Below are 27,363 nucleotides of genomic sequence, written 5' to 3'. Positions count from 1 at the left end.
AGAGACGCAGAGAGAGAGAGAGACGCAGAGAGAGAGAGAGACGCAGAGAGAGAGAGAGACGCAGAGAGAGAGAGAGAGAGACGCAGAGTGAGAGAGAGAGAGACGCAGAGAGAGAGAGAGAGAGACGCAGAGAGAGAGAGAGAGACGCAGAGAGAGAGAGAGAGACGCAGAGAGAGAGAGACGCAGAGAGAGAGAGACGCAGAGAGAGAGAGAGAGACGCAGAGAGAGAGAGAGACGCAGAGAGAGAGAGACGCAGAGAGAGAGAGAGAGCGCAGAGAGCGAGAGACGCAGAGAGCGAGAGAGAGACGCAGAGAGAGAGAGAGAGACGCAGAGAGAGAGAGAGAGACGCAGAGAGAGAGAGAGAGACGCAGAGAGAGAGAGAGAGACGCAGATGAGAGAGAGAGAGAGAGAGAGAGAGAGACGCAGAGAGAGAGAGAGACGCAGAGAGAGAGAGAGACGCAGAGAGAGAGAGAGAGACGCAGAGAGAGAGAGAGACGCAGAGAGAGAGAGAGAGACGCAGAGAGAGAGAGAGAGACGCAGAGAGAGAGAGAGACGCAGAGAGAGAGAGAGACGCAGAGAGAGAGAGACCAGAGAGAGAGAGACGCAGAGAGAGAGAGAGACGCTGAGAGAGAGAGAGACGCTGAGAGAGAGAGACCTGAGAGAGAGAGAGACGCAGAGAGAGAGAGAGACGCAGAGAGAGAGAGACGCAGAGAGAGAGAGAGACGCAGAGAGAGAGAGACGCAGGAGAGAGAGAGAGGCAGAGAGAGAGAGAGACGCAGAGAGAGAGAGAGACGCAGAGAGAGAGAGAGACGCAGAGAGAGAGAGAGACGCAGGAGAGAGAGAGAGACGCAGAGAGAGAGAGAGACGCAGAGAGAGAGAGAGACGCAGAGAGAGAGAGAGACGCAGAGAGAGAGAGAGACGCAGAGAGAGAGAGAGACGCAGAGAGAGAGAGAGACGCAGAGAGAGAGAGAGACGCAGAGAGAGAGAGAGACGCAGAGAGAGAGAGAGACGCAGAGAGAGAGAGAGACGCAGAGAGAGAGAGAGACGCAGAGAGAGAGAGACGCAGAGAGAGAGAGAGACGCAGAGAGAGAGAGAGACGCAGAGAGAGAGAGAGACGCAGAGAGAGAGAGAGACGCATGAGAGAGAGAGAGACGCAGAGAGAGAGAGAGACGCAGAGGAGAGAGAGAGACGCAGAGAGAGAGAGAGACGCAGAGAGAGAGAGAGACGCAGAGAGAGAGAGAGACGCAGAGAGAGAGAGAGACGCAGAGAGAGAGAGAGACGCAGAGAGAGAGAGAGACGCAGAGAGAGAGAGAGACGCAGAGAGAGAGAGAGACGCAGAGAGAGAGAGAGACGCAGAGAGAGAGAGAGACGCAGAGAGAGAGAGAGACGCAGAGAGAGAGAGAGACGCAGAGAGAGAGAGAGACGCAGAGAGAGAGAGAGACGCAGAGAGAGAGAGAGACGCAGAGAGAGAGAGAGACGCAGAGAGAGAGAGAGACGCAGAGAGAGAGAGAGACGCAGAGAGAGAGAGAGACGCAGAGAGAGAGAGAGACGCAGAGAGAGAGAGAGACGCAGAGAGAGAGAGAGACGCAGAGAGAGAGAGACGCAGAGAGAGAGAGACGCAGAGAGAGAGAGACGCAGAGAGAGAGAGACGCAGAGAGAGAGAGAGACGCAGAGAGAGAGAGAGACGCAGAGAGAGAGAGAGACGCAGAGAGAGAGAGAGACGCAGAGAGAGAGAGAGACGCAGAGAGAGAGAGAGACGCAGAGAGAGAGAGAGACGCAGAGAGAGAGAGACGCAGAGAGAGAGAGACGCAGAGAGAGAGAGACGCAGAGAGAGAGAGACGCAGAGAGAGAGAGACGCAGAGAGAGAGAGACGCAGAGAGAGAGAGAGACGCAGAGAGAGAGACGCAGAGAGAGAGACGCAGAGAGAGAGACGCAGAGAGAGAGATGGACGCAGAGAGAGAGACGCAGAGAGAGAGATGGACGCAAGAGAGAGAGAGAGAGAGAGAGAGAGAGAGAGAGAGAGAGAGAGAGAGAGAGAGAGAGAAGTAAATGGCCAGCTTTCACAGCCAAAATATTTCAAGTAAAAGCCCTGGACCAATTCTGAAAACATGGAAGTTAGTAATCGAACAATACATTCATACACTGAATGGTAGAAGCTCAATCCACAGCAGTATGCACATGACTTTCCTAGAGAGGAAAAGTCTCATTAGTTTCAGCATCATTGAGAATAAATTAGCTCTTTTGAAGAACCTCTTCACTGCCACTCAAATATAACGTTTGGCAGGTCATGGTGTGGCCATGCAATAATCCTGAAGAGAACACAGTCTGGAAAAGGCAAAATAAGGGACTTGATAATTACGTTTATTAAGATTAATTAATTGCTTAAATCCCCAAGTAGCTTAGGTGGTAAATATAAGTGTCTATAGTTATCTGCAAATACAGACCAGAAGGTTCTGCTGAACTGGCTGATCTCAGCTGCAGCCATATTTGGAGCCTATAAATATCCTTCACGATCCTTGGCTCGGCAGAGGATATTAAACCAGGCTCCCTCCTCATTATTATCCAGTTAACTCGAGCTGCAAATTTCAGGTGAGTGATCTTAGCTGTGATGCCCGCCAAAGTCAAATAGCTTGGAAATATTCATTTAAGTCCATGCCTGAACAATAGGCAATATAACTGGAGATCAACAGTGTGAAATTACATCACAAATCAAGAGGCTATGTCTTCAGAGGAAGAACATATATTGCTAAATCTACAGAACAAATGTTCTTCCAGTTAAAGAATTGATAGGATTTTACTGCAAAAAAAAACTACTCACATATTCTGGTGCCCACATTCTCTAAGTATTGAACAGACTTGAAATGTTCTTGCACAGGATACTGATAAAGGGAAACTTGCCAAAAATTCAAATTGGCATAATTTTTTGTGGCAATTTTACGGTACAGAATCCATTCAAAAGATCACACAGAAATTAACTGTGAACCTATCAAATGTTTACATCTATGTGAACCTATCAAATGTTTACATCTACGATCATTACCTGAGTAAATGCAGTGGATAGGAGGAGAAAATGGAGATTTTTGAATTTTACAACTATTCTAAGCGCACAGGCTAAAATTCATGCAAAAACACATTAAGCATGAATGCAGGTCAGACATAGGTCAACACTGCAACATAAGTTACTACTTTGTGCAGCCCACCTCCCCACAAGGATGATCCAACTTGGCAGAGAGTGTGCTTCCTTGAAAGTGTGTTTCAGATGCACCATGACTGTCATTAGTAACGTGCACTGTCTGCAGACATCACAGATTAACACAGTTCTAACAGCCTCAGGAAAAAACTTCATGGGGCTCCAGTTTTGCTACCTTGTTTTAAAAAGCCCAGAGAGCAGAGACAGCACTGGCACAAAACACGACACAGCTTTTGCCTTCAGGACTACATTCAACTGTTATACAGCTTAACAGAAATGCAAGTTATCTTCTTCAATTAACAGCAGATTGAGAAACGGCTTGAACTTTGTTTCTTTTGAAACGATTCCAACACTTTGCGCTACGTTAATGTTTGCAAGTAACCGCGAATACCAATTTAAATATCTCCGCACACCAGTTTTAATAGGACTCTTTTGAAGGTGTGTATTATTGTAACCACCTTCCGATACAGTTCTACGTACATTTGCATCACTGGCTATGACGCTTCTCTTCACCTAATGTTTTTCAAATAAATGAGGACATTGGTATGAGATTCAGCAGAAAGCTTTAGTCTGGTTGTAAATTGAGATATTTAGAGCAGCTTTTAATTTTTAATAAAGGCCTGAGCACACATTGGAAATTTATAGTTAACTTAAAAGTTGGATTTTTGAAAATCATTTGTCACCAATAAATGTCAATTCATAAAATGCCAGTAGGATCCCAAGTGGAAAAGTAGGTCTTACTAATTATACTGATCTTATTTTTCCAGCACGTAACTACATCAATCAATCAATGGAGGCAATACAATGGACAGTGGCTTCCTCTCCACCGTCGCTAGCAGCAGCACAATTGCCAAAACAACAGGAATAGTTGCTGCCACTGGTAAGCTTTGTTCCGCAGTGTTGGTGGGCTGAGTTCTCAACCTGCCCATTTCAGTTTAGCAGCCTATGGCTGGGAATCGAAGTCACAATTCCATGACTTTCAGACAACTGCAGATGTTCATCCGTTTGCACAGTGCTGCTGGGTGTTGTGCAGCATGAGGACGGCACACAACCGCGAATGAAGACTCTGGTAATTTATTTTAATTGTTATTAACATTATCATGTCTGTGGTGTATTTGAATTTTCATAAGGCTTTTGATAAGGTCCAACACAGGAGGTTAATAAACAAAATTAGAGCACAAGGGATTGGGGGTAATACACTGGTATGGATTGAGAATTTGTTAACAGACAGAAAGCAGAGCGAAGGAACAAATGGGTCATTCTCAGGATGGCAGGCTGTTCCTAATGGGGTACTGCAAGGATCATTGCTTGGGCCACAGCTGTTCACAATCTCTATAAATGATTTGGATGTGGGGACCAAATGTAATATTTCCAAGTTTGCTGATGACATAAAACTAGGTGGGAATATAAATTGTGAGGAGGATGCAAGGAGGCTTCAAGGGGACTTGGGACAGGGCTAAGTGAATGGGCAAGAATATGGCAGATGTAATATAATGTGACTCAGTGTGAAGTTATCCACTTTTTGCTAGAAAAAAACAGAAAGGCAGAGTATTTCTTAACTGGAGGGGGGTTGGGAAGTGTTGTTGTCCAAAGGAACCTGGTTGTCCTTGGTCATGAGTCACTGAAAGCTAGCATGCAGCTGCAGCAAGCAATTATGAAGGAAAATGCTATGTTGGCCTTCAACACAAGGGGATTTGAGTGCAGGAGTAAAGAAGTCTTGCTGCAATTGTAGAAAGCTTGCTGAGACTGCACCTGAAGTATTGTGCACAGTTTTGGTCTCCTTACCTAAGGAAGGATAGAAACATAGAAAATAGGAGCAGGAGTAGGCCATTTGGCCCTGCTCCGCCATTCAGAAAAGATCATGGCTGATCGTCTAATTCAGTACCCTGTTCTCGCTTTCTCCCCATATCCCTTTGGCATTAATATCATTAATATATCTATCTCCTTCTTGAATATATTTAATGACTTGGCCTCCACTGCCTTCTGCGGTAGAGAATTCCACAGGTTTGCCACCCTCTGGGTGAAGAAATTTCTCCTCATCTCGGTTCTAAATGGCGTATCCTGAGACTGTGACCCCTGGTTCTGGACTCCCCAGCCATTGGGAACATCCTCCCTGCATCTAGCCTGTCTAGTCCTGTTAGAATTTTATAGGTTTCTATGAAATCCTTTCTCATTCTTCTGAACTTGTGAATATAGGCCTAGTCGACCCAATCTCTCCTCATACGTCAATCCGGCCATCCCAGGAATCAGCCGAGTAAGTCTTCTTTGCACACTCTCCATGGCAAGAACATCCTTCCTCACATAAGGAGACCAAAACTGCACACAATACTCCAGATGTGGTCTCACCAAGGCCTTGTATAACTGTAGTAAGACATCCTTGCTCCTGTACTCAAATCCTCTTGCAATGAAGGCCAACACACCATTCGCCTACCTAACTCCTTGCTGCACCTGAATGTTTGCTTTCAGCGACTGGTGTGCAAGGACACCCAGGTCGCATTGCACCTCCCCCTTTCCCGATCTATCACCATTCAGATAATTTGCCTGTTTTTACAACCGAAGTGGATAACCTCACATTTATCCACGTTATACTGCATCTGCCATACATTTGCCCACTCATCCAACTTGCCCAAATCACATTGCAGCCTCTTTGCATCCTCCTCACAGCTCACATTCCCCCCCAGCTTTGTCTCTTCTGCAATCTTGGAAATGTTACATTTAGTTCCCTCACCCAAGTCATTCATATATATTGTGAATAGTTGGGGCCCAAGCACTGATCCCTGCGGTACCCCACTAGTCACTGCCTGCCATCTGGAAAAGGACCCTTTTATTCCTACTCTCTGTTTCCTGTCTGTCAACCAATTCTCAATCCTTGCCAGTCTGGCATCCCCAATCCCATGTGCTTTAATTTTGCACACTAACATCTTATGAGACCTTATTCAAAGCCTTCTGAAAATCCAAATACACCACATCCACTGCTTCTCCCTTATCTATTCTACTAGTTACATCCTCAAAAAACTCCAGTAGATTTGTTAAGCGTGATTTCCCTATCATAAACTCATGCTGACTTTGTCCAATCCTGTTTATGCTTTCCAGGTGTTCTGCTATCGCATCCTTTATAATAGACTCCAGCATTTTCCCCCCTACTGATAGGCGGCTAACTGGTCTGTAACTCTCTGTTTATCTCTTCCTCCTTTTTTAAATAATGGGGTTACATTTGCCACCCTCCAATCTGTAGGAACTGCTCCAGAGTCTACAGAATTTTGGAAGATGACCACCAATGCATCCACCATTTCCAGATATACTTGCCATAGGAGGAGTGCAAAGGAGGTTCACCAGACTAATCCCTGGGATGGCAGGATTGTCTAATGAGAGATTGAGGAAACTGGGCCTGTATTCTCTAGGGTTTCCAAGAATGAGAGGTGACCTCAATGAAACTGACAAAATTCTTACAAGGTGTGACAGGGTCGATGTGGATAGGATGTTTCACCTGGTTGGTGAGTATAGAACCAGGAGACACTGGCCAGAATTTTATGGGCCCACCCCCCTCCACGCCAAAGTGCGGCATGGTGGTGGGGGTAGGGGGGGCCGTAAAATGGCGTCGGAAGCTCGGGGAGGCCCTTCCTGATCCACTCCCACCGCCATTTTACGTGGGGCGGCCGGTGGCAAAAAATGGCCCACCACCCCAGGCCAATCAAGGCCCTCAAGTGGCCACCACCCACCACCACTGGGAATTTACCCTCGGCTGGCAGGCAGACCAGGCCAGAGAAAAGCCACCTGTTAAAAGTAGATGGCTTTCTGATGGCCTGGAGAGGGTCCCTCCTGATCAGGCACCCGGTGCCTGACGAAAGGCTGCCCCCGATGCCCAACACACCCCTCCGTCCCCCCCCCCCCCCACCACAACCGACCACCCTTGCCTCACTGAAGCCTGACCAATCAACCCTGGCGAGGCCCCAAAAACTTACCTTCTCCGAGGACCGTCCTTCCTTTTCTTCTCGAAGCTGGGTTGCAGTCCCAGCAGGGGCCACAGCTCCCGGTGGCGCTGTTGGAACTAAGAGCTACTGGCCCGTTGATTGGCTGACAGCACCATTAGGCGGGACTTCCTGCCTCAATGATGTGGAAGTCCCACCTCAGACCAATTCAGGGCCTGGGGACCATAAAATGCAGTCTGGATCCCCAGTGGACGGCTCCCGTCCAACAAGGGTAAAATTCTGGCCATAGTATTGTTAAGGACTAGGCTATTTAAGACTGAAATGAGGAGAAACTTCTTCACTCAGAGGGTGGTGAATTTTTGGAATTCTCTACTCCAGAGGGCTGTAGGAGCTCAATCATTGAGCGCGTTCAACAGAAATCGATAGATATCCCGATACTGTCATCAAGGGATTTGGAAATAGCGCAGCAAGGGGGGGGGGGGGGGGGTCGAGGCAGATGATCAGCCATGATCTAACTGAATGGCACAGCAGGCTCGATGGGCTGAATGGCCTACTCCTGCTCCTATGTTCCTAAACGCCATGATAGGTCATCATTTATTCAGGAGGCAGGCATGAAAATTAAAAGGATCTTGCCCTTCTCCCCTGATGTATTCATCAATGATCAATCTCACTGCACCAAAATAATCCTTTCAATACAAATGGGGAGGATATCAGGTGGGCATGGGGAAACTAAAAACAGAATGCATATTTCAGTGTTAAGTATGTTGCTCTATTCCCTCTTTAAGATCTCCTTGCACAAACAATACATTTTCATGGCAGAACATGAGATATTTTCTCACCCCTCTGTTAATTTTTGCTTTTCAATCTTCCTCCCAACTTATGAGAACATCCTAGTAGCAGAACTGACATGAAGATGAAACATATTTGAGGCAAACTGTAAAAGAATACAGCAAATGAGCAGCACCACTTACCTTAAGCTTCATTTTTACATGCCACTATGTGCAAAAAAACTGTCAGCTGACCTCATAAGAAGTTAGATTTCCATAGGATAACTCTTGAAACATCACAGTCAAAAATCTCAAAGATCAGAATTCTGCAAGTACTTCAATTGGTTATTGCTAATCTGTGATGACAATACAAAAGCTAATGGAACCACATTGGCATAAGTTGACTCAGAAAGTCACCAACGAGTAACAGAACACTGCTGGAACAGTGGTTTACAAAGTTTTCTTCATGCAAGACACAGTGGAAATGACGCTGTGCAAATATTAACTCTAGGCACTCTCAGTAAATACCAAACACTCCTGTGAGTAACTTCATGAAGACAGCTACTGAAAGTAAAATGGTGCTTTTTACTGGATACAGACATCATGTGGTAGTACTCAGTAAATATGGAAAAAATACAAGAAATCACTGAATTCTTCACAGACAGGCCCACAGACAGAAATCAGGGGTTGCTCCGGATCCCCTCAGAGAATCAAGTTTGAAAATCTATCTAGACAATGCGGTGAGGCAATTCAAATCAAAAGCTAATGAAGTGCCAGAATATGTAGCTTGTAAAATGGAAGAATGTTCAATGAGATTATATAGAGGTTGTATAATGCAGGAGTCAGACCGAACTACAGTACTATGTTCAGTTCTGGTCACCACAGAACAAAATAATAATCTCAAGTGCAAAATCTCTCTCACGGCTTCTGTCAGCACAAAGATGACTTTGTTTTAAGGACAAATTTACCTTGTTCAAAACCTATGTGGAGGGGGGGGGGGGGGGGGGGGAATATTTTAACCATCTACATGTAAAACTCTATTGTTTACTGATTCATTCAATGGATTACTCTCTTTGCTTGCTCTCTACCATTAGTGGCAGGACTCACCTACAGTTTCTTGCTGCTGGTGAAAGTGGTCACGAACTAGTTTCGAATCATGGTGTCAACCACATGGCTCGAGAACTGAACAGAAATGAATACTCTCAAGCTTAAACTTAAAGGCCAAAAGAGAGAGGCTGTCATTTAGTGCTCCATGTGTTTCCTTACCCATTGCCCAGGTATAATTCGAACCAATACTATATTGGTCATTTTGTCTGTTATGCATACCCTTCAAATAACAGTGTGAATCAGAAAAACGGAACTGCTCCAAGCAACAATTTGGAATCAAGCTAATTTCTTGCTGTCAAACTGAGTTGAAAACAGCCAAGTTATTTCTGGCTGTAGAATCCAATTAGCATGTACACATGAAAGAGAACCCCTTCAAAACTTTGTTATGCTAGACTTGTGCTCAAGTCCAGTGGGAGAGAAAAAAAACACATTCCGATTCTAAAGCAGACAAATTAAGAGGCAATACAGTACATTGGCCAAGAGTCCAAAATTACTTTATTTAAATGACCCAATTTTTCCAGCACCAAATTCCCACTTGGCTGTATTATTTACGTTTCTGAATTCAAGTTAGATAATTCAAAAAAAAAAATTCTTGGCGTTAAAAGAAAAGATTGTCTGCATTATAACAGTGATTACACTTCATTGGCTGTGAAATGCTGTGGGCCATTCCAAGGAGATAACAGCTATACAAATTCAAGTTCTTCTTTAGCAGCTCACTGACAACAGGGAGACAGGTTTCCTCAATGCCACTGAGTTGATAATCTCAACTGCACTGCTGTGGGGATGGAAAATTCAAGTCTCTAATTCCCAGGCACCTCATAGCAGTTGGTGTTGCCTGAGGTGAAGCAGTTGACCTACTGTCCTTTCACCACAGTATGGAGAAAATAAAGGGATCCATAACCCTCACAGAAAAAGATTTGTAAAAATTACTGAGTGTACATAGTCATTTCTTTTGAGCTGTTCTTGCTGTAGTACTGCATTATTTAAGCTTTAGTTCAGTTAGTGCCAGAAAAGTGGTTAATATAGGAAGGGAAAAAGGAAACTTGCAGAGAGGGGAAGGAGCAATGGGACGTCAGAAACCAGGGTAGTAGATTTTTTCCCCTCTCTTGTCTGCTTTTGAGATTAGCCTACAGCAAATTATTTCTATACCCAACATTGTACACGAAACGAGTTGGGACAGATTTAATACAACGGGGCCAGTGCAAAACATAAATCTAATGTAATTCAATGCTCTTTGACAGTCAGAGAAGCTGTGAAGACAACTGAAGCAGTAAAGGGTGCTCGCCTATTGTCCAATACAAGTACCTCATTAGGACAATGCATACAACCAACAACCAAACTCTTGATTCAGGGGCTAGTGAAACTATACATGGCTTTCAAACGTAAAATATCCAACTGTGAAATCCAATATTTCCAACAACATTTTGCTTATGGCCCAAAATAGAAGTTCAGCAAGAGCTTGAAAACAAAGAGGTTGTGACAATATTACAATGGGCGGCACAGTGGCGCAGTGGTTAGCACCGCTCACAGCTCCAGCGACCCGGGTTCAATTCTGGGTACTGCCTTTGTGGAGTTTGCAAGTTCTCCCCGTGACTGCGTGGGTTTTCGCCGGGTGCTCCGGTTTCCTCCCACAGCCAAAAGACTTGCAGGTTGATAGGTAAATTGGCCATTATAAATTGCCCCTAGTATAGGTAGGTGGTAGGGGAATATAGGGATAGGTGAGGATGTGGTAGGAATATGGGATTAGTGTCGGATTAGTATAAATGGGTGGTTAATGGTCGGCACAGACTTGGTGGGCCGAAGGGCCTGTTTCAGTGCTGTATCTCTAAATAAAAAATAAATAAATAAATAAATTACGAAATACCAATGTAATTTATGCATAATCACTGTGCCATTGGCTCACATTGCAACAATTATTCTACAGCATAAACGCACAGCTTTGCGATCTATTTCTTGAGGGGATTTGTATAAGCTATTCGGTTGAGCAGTAAATTAACCTGGGATACTGCTAAGTTCTTTGAGGAACATGAAATGAATTATGGATATATGTTCACAGTCTGCACTTCTGTAGGAATTTAATCACAAGGTCAAATACATCCACAAAATGTTTTCTTAATTGACCAAGGTCTCATCTTTCAAAATGCAGCTGAAATTATGTGGCCAAAGGATCGTCGTAATAAGTGGTTTGTACTCTAAAAACACGAAGAGTTTAACATATAAAGATGATTTCTGCCAAATTATTTACTGACAGAATATTCATAATTATAAGGCACATAAAACAAACAAAATACATTTGTAGTTGCATTAAAACCACAAGCAAAGCAGAAAATCTTGTTCTTTAAAACTAAATTTTGTGGCTGTCATTGCATTATACACATGATCATTTTTCATGTTTCTATAATAAGTATTTTTCAAAACAATTAAGTGAATATTTTGTTATGTGGATCAGCATTCAGCTAACTCAATTGCAACTACAGTAGTTTTTCACAATTTAAAAAAAGTTACAGAAATTTGAACTTGTTAATTTCCTCAACTTGTTTAAAAACCCCAGTCAAACTACCAGAGCTCCAAACTAAATAGTAAGCACCATTCTCATCCAGTATGGAAAAATTAATTCATATTTGTCCATCCCTATTTCTATCCAACATCAATTTGCAACTGGTTCATAAAGTTGTCCCACCTATCGTCTAAGTTGGCTCCACAAACCAGGTTACAAATACCACCATGACCGATCAAGTTTAAAAAAAAGTTCCAAGGAACTTTACAGGGGTATAATCAGAACGGAATGAACACTGGGGCCAAAGTGAGATAGATTAGGAAGGCGATCGAAGTGGTCAGTGTGTAGCAGAGAATTAATGAGGGGAGGGCGTTGGAGTGGCAGAGGAGTTTACCCAGGGATTCCAGTGTGGTGCAGATGCAGCAGAAGGCATGAATGCCAATGGTGGGACAAAGGGAGGGTGGAATGCCCGGAGAACAGGGTTTGAGGAACGCAGAGTTTGGGTGGAGTTATCGGGGCTTCAGATGATTACAGAGATAAGGAAGGTCGAGCCGATGAGGGATTTAAACACGAGTGAAAGAATTTAAAATGTGATGCTTCAGGAAGCCATTGAATGACGATAGGTAAGCAGACTTTGACGTGGGATAGGATACAGGCAGCAGAGTTTTGGTTAAGTTGAGGTTTACTGAAGGTGGAGTACAGGAAGCCTGTACGTCTTCTGTAGAACTCTGGTCAGGTTATCCGGTCATTGACCTGAAACGTTAACTCTGCTTCTCTCTCCACAGATGCTGCCAGACCTGCTGAGTATTTCCAGCAATTTTTGTTTTTATTTCAGACTTCCAGCATCTGCAGTAATTTGCTTTTATTTTGCAGCAATGGAATAGTTGAGTCTGAAGGTGACAAGAGGCACGAATGAGAGATTCAGCAGCAAAAGGGTTAAGTTAACAGTGGAGGTGGGGGTAAGTGAACTTGATGGAGAGGATATGGGGTTGGAAGCTCAACTCAGCTTCAAAGAGCGTCAAGGTTGCAGGCTATCTGGTTCGCCTTGAGCGAGTGGCTGGGTTGAGGCATGGCTGGGTCCAAAGACTATGATTTCTGTTTTCACAGTATGTAACTGGAAGATATTGCAGTTTGTCCAAGACTGGGATGCCGGACAACAAGTCTGACAGCAAAGAGGCAGTGGAGGGCAAGAGGTGATGGAGAAGTAAAGCTGGGTGTCAGAGTGTCTGATGCAATGTCTGCAGATAAGATCACCAAAGGAAATCAGCAACACCAACAAAATTTTAGCCCCAAGCAAACTCTATGGTTTTATTAATTAACATATTAAGACAGCTATAAACTTTCTTTCCGATTAAAAGAGTTTAATCAGCAGCACTTTTATTTAAATATTTAACACTGTTTCTATCTGAATGAGAGAATAAGGTGTGAAATATGCTTTCTGAGCCAATTATTCAGGATCCGTCAGTGAATCCAGCCGCAAATAGGTTCTACATTGAACCAAACAACGCATTCTATATTCAAATATCTCTCGATAGTAAACTCTAATTGGAAAGAAATTAAGCAAAAATCTTCACGTAGAACCTGCCCCGAGCAATAAGAGGGCTGCAATAGGAGAAAATGGGGGAGGCAGTTGCAAATGAAACAAATACAAGTATTCAACTGTTGTCCAAGATTAAGCATGTAAAATATAGTACTGTTATATGCATGGGCGTCACAGCAACTCAAGCTTGTATTGGTTCTGTGTGTATAATACATCAATTCAAATAATCTCTGACGATTTTCAAAGGGATGGGTCATCCGAGTCTTGGTGCTTATTTTAAGAAGACATTTAATTTGATATCCTAACTAATAAGCTTGATTCCTAGACCGGATACTTCCCTCTGCTCTCTTCCCCTGAAGACTTGGACTGACCTTTGAGTTAAAGGCCTGCCAGCAGACCCGAACCCGATGGGACCCGACGACAGGGTTGGGTTCGGATCAGGTCGGACCTATCTTCCAGATCCAGCTTTTGGGCTCGGGTCGAGCCGAGTCCGCCTCGGGCTCCGGTCGGGTCGGACACATACAGTAAGTGCCCTGCCGTTAAGTATTGAAATTAAAATAAAACTTAGCTGAAACTGGACGAAACTGAGTCTGCGCAGTGAGCCAGTGACGTCACTATGACGGCATCGCGCACGCGCTGCAGCTTCATGGAGCTTCCCAGTTGGAAGGTAAGTAAAGGGATGGTCGGGTCGGGTCGAGCCGAGTCGGGCTCAGGGCGAAATTGGAGGGACTTGGGCTGGGCCAGGCTCGGGTCCGGGTCGGGTTCTTTTTCCTGACCTGAGCAGGCCTTTACTTTGAGAACAGTTCCATAGGCACACTTCTCTACAGTCTAATTTGCCACACTGCAAGATTGATATGACAGACACATTGAATAGCATCTTATGTGATCAAGTTATAAAGGTAAATTCTTAGTCTTAACAGTTTCAATTCAGTTTTACAAATGGTTCTTACCCAGCTGAAGCATTAAGACTGCATCCTCAATAGCTTTCAGAGCCAAGTGGAAATGTCTGTACAAGGGATAACACAAAACTCTTCTGCTGAAGGATACAAGAACTTCTTGAAGAGAATGGTAAGTCTGTATTGTTAAACAGAAAAAAAGTCCAGATATTCATTTGTATCCTAACTACCATATCCCATTCATTTTAAAGACGGGTTAACTTATGGATATTAATTATAATTTTCACTCAAGGAAAACAGCCGATAGTTTGTCAGATTTACATCTATTGAAATAAAAATTCACATTTGCAATGGTAGAGTGATGATGAGAATAATGATTACATGCTACTGAAATACAAATCTGTGAAAATGACAGCTGATCCAAATTCACCAAAAGCTTTAACATGTGAAGTAAAAAATAAGAACCTTGGCTTATACTGAAGAGGGTAGAAATGAAAGCCTCTTCAGCAATTATTCAGCTGTAGCTTTATACATATTGAGGAAGTCTCACCTGGACAGCATTATCTTGGATTTATAATGTATTTTTGAACTTAGTCACATTATCCTAAAGAGATGCTAAGCAAAGGCCATGCATGTTCTGACAAAGGAAACAAAAGGCAAATACCTTCCCCCTCCTCAAAGCACTTAATGCACCTTCTAGCAACCACTTGTCTTGCAGTGACAATACAAGACCAATAAGGATGGGGAAAGGCAGACTATACTGCGGTTGGATTGTAGATTTGCATTAACTGCTCCCAAAAGATCAAGTTTCCAATCATGCTTCCATGAAGAGAGTGCTGAGTTGGACACCAGTCTATTCTCCACAATTTATTGAATTTAAAGAAGAATTCAGGCAGCCTCCTGCACTGTGTTAAAATTTTTATGGTAGACAACAGTAAACTGTTACATTCAAAAATTCACAGGTGAAGCCTTCCAATTGCTTTCTGGGTAAATTTATGATTTGCTGAGCTACAGGGTTACGCAACTCAGTTTCGGGTTGAGGGTAGTTAGGTGATTTTACTTGGAGCAGGAGTGTGTGCACAACAATTAGCATGGATTTCTATGCTGAAGTGAAATAATGAGACAGCTTATCTGCTGACTTTTACATGCAAAGTCACTTGTCAATCACAAGAACGTTACCATATTTTAAATGTCTATCTGTTCTATCACCAAGATAGCCTACTTCCATTTCAGTACCATCCATCTCTGCCTTAGCTCATCTGCTGCTGAAGCCCTCATCCATGCCTTTGTTGCCTGGAAACTCCACTATTCCAATAAACTCCTTGACCAGCCTCCCATCTTAAACGCTCCATGAACTTCAACTCATCCAATACTCTGCTGCCCTTATCCTGGCTCGCACAAGTCTAGTTCACCTATCACCCCTGTGACTGCTGACCTACATTGATAACCGGTCCAGTAATGCCTCAATTTTAAAACTCTCAACCTCATTTTCAAATCCCTTCACACCTCACCCCTCCCCATCTCTAACCTCCTCCAACCCTCAATTCTTGCTCGGTAACACTTCTGGTCAACATTTTACTAAGTTAAAGGTAGAACATAAACACATGTTGCTGTTCCCATGTGGCAGGTTACTCATCAGGCACTTGATCTATATTTCTCATCAAACAATAGCCATGGCCTTTCATACTCAGGAAATGAGGCATTACTAATAAGCAAACATGTTTTGATTGCAAAACAAGTTGAAACCTCTTACTTGCTTAGATATGAAAACAATCAGCATACCCCAATGGTCTTGATAATTCATGCAAATAAGTTTGGAATGTATAATATAGTTGGAGTTCAGGAAACCATCGCTTGAATTTATTGAGTTTTGTTCAACTACAGAGGACAGAGTGACTTCAGTATCCCAGTTTCTGAACCTCAAAGGGAACAAGGCAATAGTTACGCCAGTCAGCATACTCCAAATTCTTGACCGCTCACGAACTGCGATTTAAAGGTTCTGTAATCAACTGAAATGCGTATTGGTTTTCTGCTACTGTCTACGTTTTACTTTGAGAAACTTAGATTTGTACTTTACAGCCTAAACCACACAGTCTGACAAAGTTTATCCTTCTGCTACTTGAAGATGAAGGGAACACACGACGACTCATGCCAATTTAGTGAATTTTACAAGAAGCTTTTCTGTTCAGCTCCCGGGTGATGATGCAGATATTATGCACCTAAAGTTACTCCCTGTTGTTCATAAGGAACGAGGGGTTGCCTGCAGGAGTTGTTTGTGCATGTAGCATGACTGAAGCATCTGGTAAAACCTCAAAGTCTAGCAAAAAGCATGAATATCAGGAGAGAACACAAATGGGCCTGCCACAGTCCAACAGTCCGCCAACAAAAATCACTGAGTATGCTCACACATGAAGAATTATCACTTAGGCAAGATAAAGGGAGGGCTGGCAGCCTTGGACATATACTTCAGGAATATCACTCGTCTTAGGAGAGAATGGCAAAACCATTTTTTTTGGCAGTTCAATGAATACACCTCGACAGCTGTAGCTAAATATACAAGGTGCACAGCTCACCTAATGTAAAAGCTAGGCAACCAGACAATCAAACAGGGACAATTGTCTCTCACGGTTATAAGAAATTCTCCCATAACAGCCTTGTACAATAGATAAATGATGCAATATCAATCTTCAGTGAATATATATTGGATTTATTCCAACAGCTAAAGAGACATTTGCCATCTGTCACTCCAGTTGATCAATGACTCATAGCAACTTGGTACCCATTTAGGTTCCTGTATCTACAATTGAAGTTAAGTTTTACAGGGAAAAAGCTTTAATGACTGAACACTTATTTGGTTGCTGGGTACAGCTGAGAGCTCTTAACTTTGCTGATTTACCCAAGTCTATGTGCAAGGCAACACGAACGGCATAAAAAGGCATCTCTTACTTCAAGCCAACATAATGTCCCGCTCAATTTCCAGATGTTCCATGCGGATTCAATCTGGAAAAAAGACAATGATTATAAAAAACAATTTTCCACTTTAAACTATTAAGTTATTATTGACTTTGTTGTGAACACCTCAATCTTGGCTCTTATACCAGAAGTGGCGGGAAGCTGTAGCAGACTGCAGTGGACTACAATAACATCCTTCCCATTCTGGAATATGAATAAAATCCTGCTCTGAACTAAGAAAGTGCACTCTCTCTCTCTCCCCACTATTTGTGGGGGAGCCTATGTACAAGATGCAAACACAACTATGCTTGTGGTTCAGGACAGATTCTCAGCCATACAGCACATGAAAATGGTTCAAATCTGGGACATGGAATAATTGACACCAACGTAATTAGGCATAATAAAAGCAAAATACTGCGGATGCTGGAAATCTGAAACAAAAACAAGAAATGCTGGAATCACTCAGCAGGTCTGGCAGCATCTGTGGAAAGAGAAGCAGAGTTAACGTTTCGGGTCAGTGACCCTTCTTCGGAACGTAATTAGGCATGTTACTTGGAGTTGCAGGACAATGCTTTAGCCTGCATCAATCTGCCTGTGTAATATACTGAAGCCCTATTGCAATACACAGGACATGAAGTAGCTTTATTAAAAAAGAAAGTTAAAATTGACAGGTAAAGGCAGTAGAATTCTACAAAGAACTTGATGAGTAGTAAGGTGATAAACTGACTGGTTTTGAAGTTGACCTCACATGCTGACTGTAGATACCCCAAGGTTGGAAAGTAACATTGCTTCCCAGTACTGATGTTCCTCACTCAAAACAGCATCAACATTTTTTGTTTTTAAAAAGTCAACTGTATGAATTACCAGGTGTACTTACATTGGTTTCCCCTTCAGTACTGCAGACTTCATAAGCATATGCTAGGATAATGTCAACCAGGCTTAAGTAAACAGTCTGACAAGACCTTTTATCCAAAAGGTAATTCTTGTTGGTGAATTTCCGCAGCTGTTCCTTTTCATCTTCAGAAAATTTGACTGAAGGTAAGAGATAGGTTTTTTTAATTAACACTTGAGTCAGTTTTTAAAATACCTAAAACAAGTACCTTCTAAAACTTAAGTAAATTTTAAAACAAGTATGTGTTCAGTAAAACTAATGTTATTTAACTGAATTACAGCAACAACTTGTATTTATATAGTGCCTTTAACGTAATAATATATCCCAAGGCTCTTCACAGGGGCATTATAAACATGACACCGTTAAGGAGATGAGGGCAAATGGCCAACAGTTTGGCCAAAGAGGTAGGTTTTAAGGACTGTCTTAAAGGAGGAAAGGGACGTAGAGAGGCAGAGGGGTTTGTGGAGGAAATTCCAGAGCTTAGGGCCCAGGCAGATGAAGGTACAGCCACCAACAGTGTAGCGATTAAAATCGGAATGCTCAAGAGGCCAGAATTTAAGGAGCACAGACATCAGAGGGTTGTTTGGCTGGATAGAGGAAATTACAGAGATAGGGAGGGGTCAGGCCATGGAAGGATTTGGAAACAAGGATGAAAATTCTAAAATTGAGGCATTGTTTTAGCAGGAGCCAGTGTACATCAGCTAGCACAGGAGTGATAGATGAACAGCATTTCGCTCTTCTCCCAGTAGCAGCCATGGGATTTTGGACACCCGCCGCAGAGGGTGGGGCCTCAGTTTAACACCTCATCGCAAGGACTGTGCCTCTTGTCAGCAGCGGGAGTGTTATGCTGAAGTGTCAGCCTGTATTCCATGCTCATAGAGTGGAATTTCAGACAGAAAAGTGAGAAGTGATGCATTTTGGTAGAAAGTATAGATCGAGGCAATAAAGACTTAATGGCACAGTTCTGAAGAGTGTGCAGGGACAGGGGGACCTGGGAGTTCATGTACATAGATCTTTGAAGGTGGCAGGACATATTAAGAGAGCAGTTAGCAAAGCAAATGGGATCTTGAGCTTCATAAATAGAGTTACGAGTATAAAAGCAAGCAAGTTATGTTGAATGTTTGTAAAGCCCTGGTTAGGCCACAATGAGAGTATTGCATCCACTTCTGGTCACCACACAATAGAAAGGATGTGAGGGTCCTTGAGAGGGTGCAGAGGAGATTTACTAGAATGGTTCCAGGGATGAGGGGACTGAGCTACAATGTTAGGTTGGAGCAAAGGAGGTTGAGGGGTGATTTAATAGAGGCATACAAGATGATCTAAATGCGTCATATGGTAGACAAAGAAAAGCTGTTCCCATTAGCTGATGGTATAAGTACTAGGGAACACAGATTTAAAAATTTTGGGTAAGAGATATGGGGGGGGGGGGGGGGGGGGGGGGGGGAAATGGTGGTGGGGCAGGATGTAATGGCATGGAACTCAGTGTCTACAAGGATGGTGGAAGTGCAAACTATCAATGATTGCAAAAGGAAAATGGATTGGCACTTGACGAAAATAAACATGCAGGACTATGGGTATAGAGCGGGGGAATGGGACTGACCGAATTACTCCACAGAGAGCCAGCATGGACTTGATGGGCTGAATGGCTCCTTCTGTGCTGCAACGACTCTTACAACATGGGAACGAGCAGAGTTTTGAATGACTTCAAGTTTACGGAGGTGTTAGGACCGACCACTCCAGTCAAAGCGCCCAATCAAAATATACGATTCTGATTGCGATGGGAGAAACGCACTGATAATTCAATCCCGTCCCTCCACAGATCGCCTAACATATCATTTTAAACTTTCCAAATGAAATAAAGACACAGCCAAATTGTACCATCTATTAACCCTCGAATGAGGCTAACCAAACCAGGTGTCTATAAATCAACAAATTAACTGTTCAATTAAAAAAAATTAAATTCTTAAACACTATGAAGACATAAACATTTAAAATGGAAAAAATTAGAGTCCTTGCAAATTTACAGTCCAATGTTGCTTGAAGTCTTCACAGCTGTCTGATGGTGAAAAAAGGTTCTACCACAGTAGAACAGGCCGTAGTCTAATTCCAACAGTAAGTGATGCTTTCCTTCCTTCAGCGAATTTCAACAATTAACGATTTGCAAACACTTTTTAAATGAATCAATTTGGTTTTAGAATTTTTGAGGGATAAATGATTGTCACAGTCGAACTTCCCTTCCTTCAGTTTAAATTATCAGAGATCTCTGTTTTGGCTTGACCTTTTTAGAATTTTAAGAGATAATAATAATTAAACTGACAAAATTGTCTTCTTTCAGTTTAAATGGCAGAGAGCTTTTCTTTCAGGTGCTAATACCAGCTGTCTACATGTGTTCTCGGTCAGAACAGACTGTCTTCAACTAAAAAGCCAGTTCAAAATTGAATTGTAACAAATGTATCACGTGATGCTCAGTCTAAGTGGCTGTATCCAAGGTAACGAGAATGCACCCTTTGAATCGCATTCTCCAAATGGTTGTATTCAACAGCAACCAAAAATGCATTTTCTCTAACTCCTGAGGTTTGCTGGTTCTTAAAGCAGTACTGATCCATTGCAAGCCTTAAAGGAAAACTGCATATTCCCCGGAGAAATAAAAAACTACAGGACTATGACAGAGGGTAGAATGTGGGAGGCCAGCCAGCTGGATGATAGAAAGAGGCATTGGAGCAGCATAGTGTGATCAACTGTGCCAAGACTACAGTCACGTCGAGGAAAGAAAATCTACCTTTGTCACAGTCACACAGGATGTCCTTTATTGTTAATATTGAATGGTTTTATTGGAGAAATGTTAAATATTAAATTAAGTTAGAAGAATTTTACTTCATCAGCTCAAGAGAAAAAAACTCAAACAACATAAGTACATAAACTATTGTTCTTCTAACAATGAGATACTGCCAGCTTTTGAGTATTTGATTGCTGTCAAATAACGCATTAAAATCTCAACTGAAAGTTTTTATATTTGCATTGGAAGCATGTGTTAAATTAATTTTGTTTCACTTCTGTAATTTAGTGTTGCTGCACAACGGAGAGGCAAATCTGTTTCAAATCAATTTTCCCCGCCAAATTTAGGATACTAAAAATAAAACAAGATTACAAAGGCTAAAAATGTAAATGTAACTGAAATGTAAAGATCAAATGAAAGTAAGATAAGAGGAAGAATTTGGGGAAAAGTTTCCGATTGATAGCAATAAAGAAGGGATTAAAGAATGAACTCAGAAGGACATGGATCAAGGGCTGTCCTTATTCAATATAAGGGACTTGTGACAACATCATTAACATCTAGGTTAGGTTGGAAATGGTTCAAGTATGTTACCAAATGCTACTACCAATTAGATTTTAGACCAGTACTCAGTTACGACAAATGCCAAGAGAATTATGTCCATGAGCCAGCTCTAAAACTCTGCTCCTGGGATAAGAGCCAGATTAATCTGCAGACAGCTGGCTCCTGGACACACTCTGTCAGAATGCAAACTAAACACATGACAATATATAGAAGCAGCTCATGTAACTAAGGTGGTGTAGTAGTTTCAGGAATTGGGTGAAGACCTTCATTGTATCTGGTAATGGAGACAGAGTCAGCCACCTATCTTAATTGCCGGCTGGCTGGGTAGCCCCGCGCAGGTCAGAAAAGTGGCTCTGCGCTTGTTATTTCATACATTTGTTAACCAGCAAGGTACAAGAGTTAGATATGTTAGTATATTTTCCAATTCATTCTTAGGTTTCTTAGCAATGCCTGAATCCTATAATATGCAGGGCGTTCACAACTTTTGAAGTGAATCATGATGATCTGAGAACATGGGATTTTGCCAGGGATCAATATCTGCTCAGCAGCCAAATAACAGAACTCAATAAATCTCTACTATTGTTCCAAACCTGTCTCTTCCTCTTTCTGGCACTGTGAATACCCCAATATGCAGTGGTATTGCAACCTTCAACCAGGAAAAATTCAGACATGATCCTGTGCATTTTTGTTAAAGCCAAGGTACTGTTACAATCTCACATCAGATCAAGTCTCACTGTTTCATTAATGAACATATGAAATATGATATATGTTCATCGCAACATAAATGGGAAAATCAGGACCAAGAACAGAATTGCTGAACCCAAAGTGTTTCTAACTAGGTGAAGTCCACTGGTACATAGGCAAATTGGTGATTTGCCAATGCAACAAGAGTGTATTCAGTCTAAATAACTGAGGCCAATCACAAAATCACGTTGAATCGTGGTTTGTCTTATAGGAAAGGTTGAGCAGTTTGGGCATTGAAGTTTAAAGGAATGGGAGGTGATCTTATTGAAACATACAAAATTCTGAGGGGGTTTGACAGGTAGATGAAGAGAGGATGTTTCCCCTCGCGGGGAATCTAGAACTGGGCGAACAGTTTCAAAATAAGGTGCCTCCCATTTAAGACAGAGCCAAGGAGGAATTTATTCTCTCAGAGGGTGGTTAATCTTTGGAATTCTCTACCCCAGAGAGCAGTGGAGGCCTGGGTCATTGAATATATTCAAGGCCGAGTTAGACAGATTTTTGATCTACAAGATAGTCAAGAGTTATGGGGAGGGGTGGGGGCTGGGAGGAAAGTAGAGTTAAGGCTACAATCAGATCATTATCTTATTGAATGATAGAGCAGGTTCGAGGGGCCAAATGGCCTACTCCTGCTCCTATTTCTTGTGTTACGACAGTATAGACAAATGCCATCAAGCCTGCACGGGTGTCATTCTCCACATGAGCCACGAACTATAATCCCACTTGGCTGCTCGATTCCAATACCTTTTTATACCTTGTTTTTTCCAAGTAACTGATTCTGCAAGATCATCAAGTAATTACTGATAAGGAGATCACATTGCCCAACACATGCAGAATGCCTAAACCAACTGGTTCTTAAATACAGCTATCGTTTTCGGTTCCACTATTGCAACTGGTAATCCATTCTGTGTATTGACCACTCTGAGAAGAACTTCCTGATATAATTCTTAAAATTTACCTTTTGCGAGTTTGAGTCAGTGACCCTTACTGCTTAATTTAATATAATTTTCTAAATTTTCCTTCCCTATCCCCATAAAATCTTGTCTACATTGAGAAGGTCACCTCTCTGTCGTCTTTCAAAGCTCAACTTTTTCTAGTCTTTACTGACAAAGTAGTTTAACACAGCATTGGCTTCAGTGAACCTTCATCGCAAAGCAGGTGTGCCTCTGTTCCTGTCACGCGAAGGGAATAGAATCCTGCCGCCATGCCCCAGTCAGAATGCAAAACTTGACCGAGGGAGAGTGACCTCAAAACCTATGTTGGCAATCAATCTCGAAGAGTTCCAGGCAATAACTATACTAACTATTGGATCTATAGCGGTGTTTCACGGATATCACCCATTAACTGACTGAGACTGTAGTACATCCCTGTGGTCACTTTGCCCACAGATGGGTTCAGTCGGTAGACTTCCATCTTGGCTCCTCAAAATGCACTGCATCTATACCTACCATCCCTTTTGTTGAAGTACTGCCCACCAGTGAACAATAGCTAACGCATAGAGTCTGTCACTATAATCAATTCATGTGCAGGTTTCTTAGATGTCACAACTGATACAGCCATAGATTCAATGGGAGACTCCATCATCACTGCCAAAGTCCCTATAGAGAACCTCCTTATTGTCTTTGATCTTTTCTCCTTAGTCTATCTCATCCTTGCTTAGCATTTAGAATCTCTTTTGAATTTACTATGTTCTTCATTTATCCTAGCTTTTATTATCTACCTTATAAGCACTAAATAATTCTTCAAATTTCAAATTTAATTTTCTCTAGATACACTCCCTTCTTCCTCTACTAGACAGTTGTACCATTTCTGGTCAAATATTATTTAATCTATTGCTCAATGTGACAAACTTCCCTTCCATTTGCTGCAAGGTTCCTTTTTATCTTGCAACATTAATGTTCACAGTCAAGTGCCCTTACCCTCTACTTTTCCCTCACCTTATACAAGATTTCATTTTATTGGGACTGGGTTTTAGATTACTTACGCCACTTTGTTACTCAGAACCAGGTCAAGCAGTGCATCTTTGTTTGTTGGAGTACTAATTGACTGCAAACACAACACTAATTCCTCACCAGTAACATCCTAATCACAGCCTATTTTAGGATAATTAAAAGTCCCTATGAATTTCATGCTAATATATACTTTGAAAATTTTTGCAGAAATATTGAGAATTACAGATAAGGACGGCCATTCAACCTGTTTCATCTCATCCAATCAGAAGCAATTTACAGTTCCATTCATTGCAATATCCAATCGTTTCTTGAAACATCCCAGAGTTTTCACTTCCCACTTGCCTTTCTGGGAGACTCTTCCACATGTTGATCATTCTGTGTGCGTTGAGAAATTTCCTGATATCTATTCTGAATTTGGCCTTTGCTGGTTCCCAAGGTCCTATACCTGCAATCTAATTTGAACTAATATTCTGGATTATCCATTTAATGTAGTGAAGGAGCTGCAAGTTCCATAAGCAATACTGGTGTGACCAGCTGGTTGTGGATGGTGTCCAGTTGTGGAGTGCAGTTCACAAGTTCACAGTTCACAAATGACAGGTGTCACTTTGATGATTGCATTCTAATGCAAGCTGTTCCAGAAGCTCAGGTTCTCTGCAGTTCCATTCATCCCATATGCTTGTATGATGTTAACGAGGAAAATTTTCATAATCCTTGCAAGTTGAACTGAACAGACAAAAACACGAGAGCTTTATACTTCAATCTAAGCTCAGCAAACTTCATTGTCTTGCAAGGTAGGGAATTATTCTTTCCATTTTATGTTGAACTCGATTTCTTTACTTTTATGCTAAGAGATTTTTCATCAGATCTTGATGGCCCTGACTAGTCTAGTTATGACCGGTACCAGAAATCACGCAGCGGGTAAATGATTCTGGTGCAAGTCTCTCCAGTTCAAAATCATTTGCACTGAGCTCAGCCAGTCAGCCACAGCATTACTGAAGGAATTAAGCATTTAGTAATTTATTTCAGTCCAGCCCATGTGTCTAAATCAGATAAAATTCTATTAACTTCAAGTTCCAATCCCTCATTAAGGGATATTTACTATCAGAGTGCTAATTACCCAAAGCTCGAATGAAATTACCATTCCAGACTTCCATGTACAATTTCTGCAGGTTGTTCTGAATAATATAAACTGGAACCAGTTGTTCAGGGGAACACCTGTTAGCTCCAGAATCAACTATTCCAAAACTTTCCTGGCCAGTCTCCTAGACAGATCAAGCTTTATTTGAAACCACCTCTTCTGAGTGAAATGACATCATAATCAGCTGTGAATCAATCTTGTTCAGAGACCACAGCAACAAACCAAATGTTACAACTCAGCTTCTTTCCAACACTCCTTACTTAAAGATACAGCGTCAAGGCAGTTCCCAGAAGTAGATTTGCGATTCTTAAGAAACTGAATTTGCTTTCTACTGCATGATGTGAATGGATTGGTGTTTCTGGATACACCAGCATACCAACCCATTGTCCAAATCTACTGCTTGGGAGAAAGTAGGAGCTATTTTGAACATGGCAAAGGTGAATGGGTTGGCGTTATGTGAGTTGGAGAGGGGAGAGGGGGGAAAATTCCCCCTGGGCAGAACATTAATATTGGGAACATGCTCTGCCTTGTTGTCAACCTACACTTTTATTCCATCAGCCTCCTGGGCCACTGCATGCCTGCTCCGTTTACCAGCTTTCTGTGCTTCTGCTGCAGTTTCAATCAAATTTAAACAGAACATACTTAACGGCACTGGGGACCTCTGCATTGTCAGAGGTGCTGACTTTTGGGAATATTGATTAAAACAAGGTCCTGGCTGCCTACTTAGGTGGGCATGAAAGAACCCATTACACTATTGGAAGGCCAATGACTACTGCCCGTGTCCTGGCTTGCATTCATTTTTCAAGCAACATCCACCAAATTAACTAGCTACTCACCTCATTGCTATTTGTATGACCTTTCTCTGCACAAAGTAGCTATCCTTTTTGGTTAGAAAACAATAATATTTCACAAAGTAAACCACTGTCAATAAAGTGTTTAGGTTCATGCTAAAGGCGTGAAATGTGCCATTTACGAACATATGAATTAGGAGCAAGAGTAGGCCACTTGGCCCCTCGAGCCTGCTCTGCCATTCAAGATGATCATGGGTGATCTGATTGTAATCTCGACTCCACATCCCTGCCTACTCCCAATAACCTTTCACCCCCTAGCTTATCAAGAATCTATCTACCTCTGCCTTAAAAATATTCGTGCAGGATGTTTGCGCAAGAGTTGTGGCACATTAGCTAACCTGGGAGTTGAATTATAAAAACAGTGGCCCTCACACAATTACATGCACATAAGAAATTGTACTTCAAGATTTAGAATGTCATTATGATAGGAATCCATTCAGAAATTACAACTGCAAAAGTGCATTAAGTATACTGCACCTATATTTAATCTACAGGTAAATCAGTTCAGCAAAAGGAAACACATCAGGCTTAGACTTGTTTGATCTTCTACTTATTCCCTGATTACAACCAGTTAAATCAGTCCTTCAGAACAAATTCACCTCCAGTATGCAGCAACTGTGAAGGGTGTCTGTGCTGTCAGAAAGGGCTCTATTTTACATGGAACTGTAAACAATTTACTCTTAGTGACGTACTGCACTTCAAGCGCATTCGAACTTCAGCAGCTGCTTCAGGTCTGGGGAATAATTTCAAGAGACTATAGCTCAGAATATTAACTTTCAAAAGTTTCATTGCATATTGAGATGTTAAGTACAAGATTTCTCAGTTCCTCAATTTTTCATTCCATAATTTACACACAAATATACTGCTAGCATAGGGCTGTTTTACAAGTCTCAAGGTGTGAACTCAACCAATTTCACTTAGCCTTAACTCAACAATCCATAGTTGCTTCGAAACATTGCCCCAGCTAAGACCAGCTGACTCAAGACAGATTGGGGAACTAATTTTAATCCGTTAGATCCTACCTCTGTCACTAAGCCTGTTGGTCATCAGCCCTAATGTCAAATTTTGCCTGTGAAGCAGCTTGGAATATTTTACTATGTTAAAGATGCTACATAAACGCAATGGGAGTATGGGGGGGAACGTCGCCACTGGTTACAGTCATACCTAGCACAAGGGAAGATTGTTGTGGTTGTTGGAGGTCAATTATCTCAGCTCCAGGACATCACTGCAGGAGTTCCTCAGGGTAGTGACCTAGGCCCACCGACCTTCAGCTGCTTCATCAATGGCTTTCCCTCCATCATAAGGTCGGAAGCGGAGATGCTCACTGATGACTGCACAGTGTTCAGTACCATTCGCGATTCCTCAGATACTGAAGCAGTCAGTGTCCACATGCAGCAAAACCTGGACAACATTCAGGCTTGGTCTGATAAGTGACAAGTAACATCGGCGCCATACAAGTGCTAGGCAATGACCATCTCCAACAAGAGAGACTCCAATCATCCCCATGACATTCAATGACTATTATTTCTGAATCCCCCACCATCGACTGGAACTGAGCTGTATGAGCCATATAA

General features: G+C 42.3%; 1 protein-coding gene across 4 annotated transcripts in view; it reads right to left on the bottom strand.

Annotated features, from left to right (window-relative positions):
* The window catches only part of shq1 (SHQ1, H/ACA ribonucleoprotein assembly factor), a 156,849-nt gene that overhangs the window by 77,860 nt on the left and 51,626 nt on the right, over window positions 1-27,363 (bottom strand). For all 4 annotated transcript variants that reach the window (XM_068051504.1, XM_068051503.1, XM_068051507.1 and 1 more), the window contains 3 exons: window positions 17,756-17,910; window positions 16,873-16,926; window positions 13,981-14,104 (listed from right to left, as the gene is read on the bottom strand). In XM_068051504.1, the coding sequence (XP_067907605.1) occupies window positions 13,981-14,104; window positions 16,873-16,926; window positions 17,756-17,910 (333 nt within the window). The remainder of the gene's footprint in view (window positions 1-13,980; window positions 14,105-16,872; window positions 16,927-17,755; window positions 17,911-27,363) is intronic.

Source organism: Heterodontus francisci, chromosome 19 (assembly GCF_036365525.1).
Source record: "Heterodontus francisci isolate sHetFra1 chromosome 19, sHetFra1.hap1, whole genome shotgun sequence".
Taxonomy (NCBI): domain Eukaryota; kingdom Metazoa; phylum Chordata; class Chondrichthyes; order Heterodontiformes; family Heterodontidae; genus Heterodontus; species Heterodontus francisci.
Note: the sequence above shows the minus strand (reverse complement) of the source record. Positions and strands in the feature narration are given on the sequence as shown.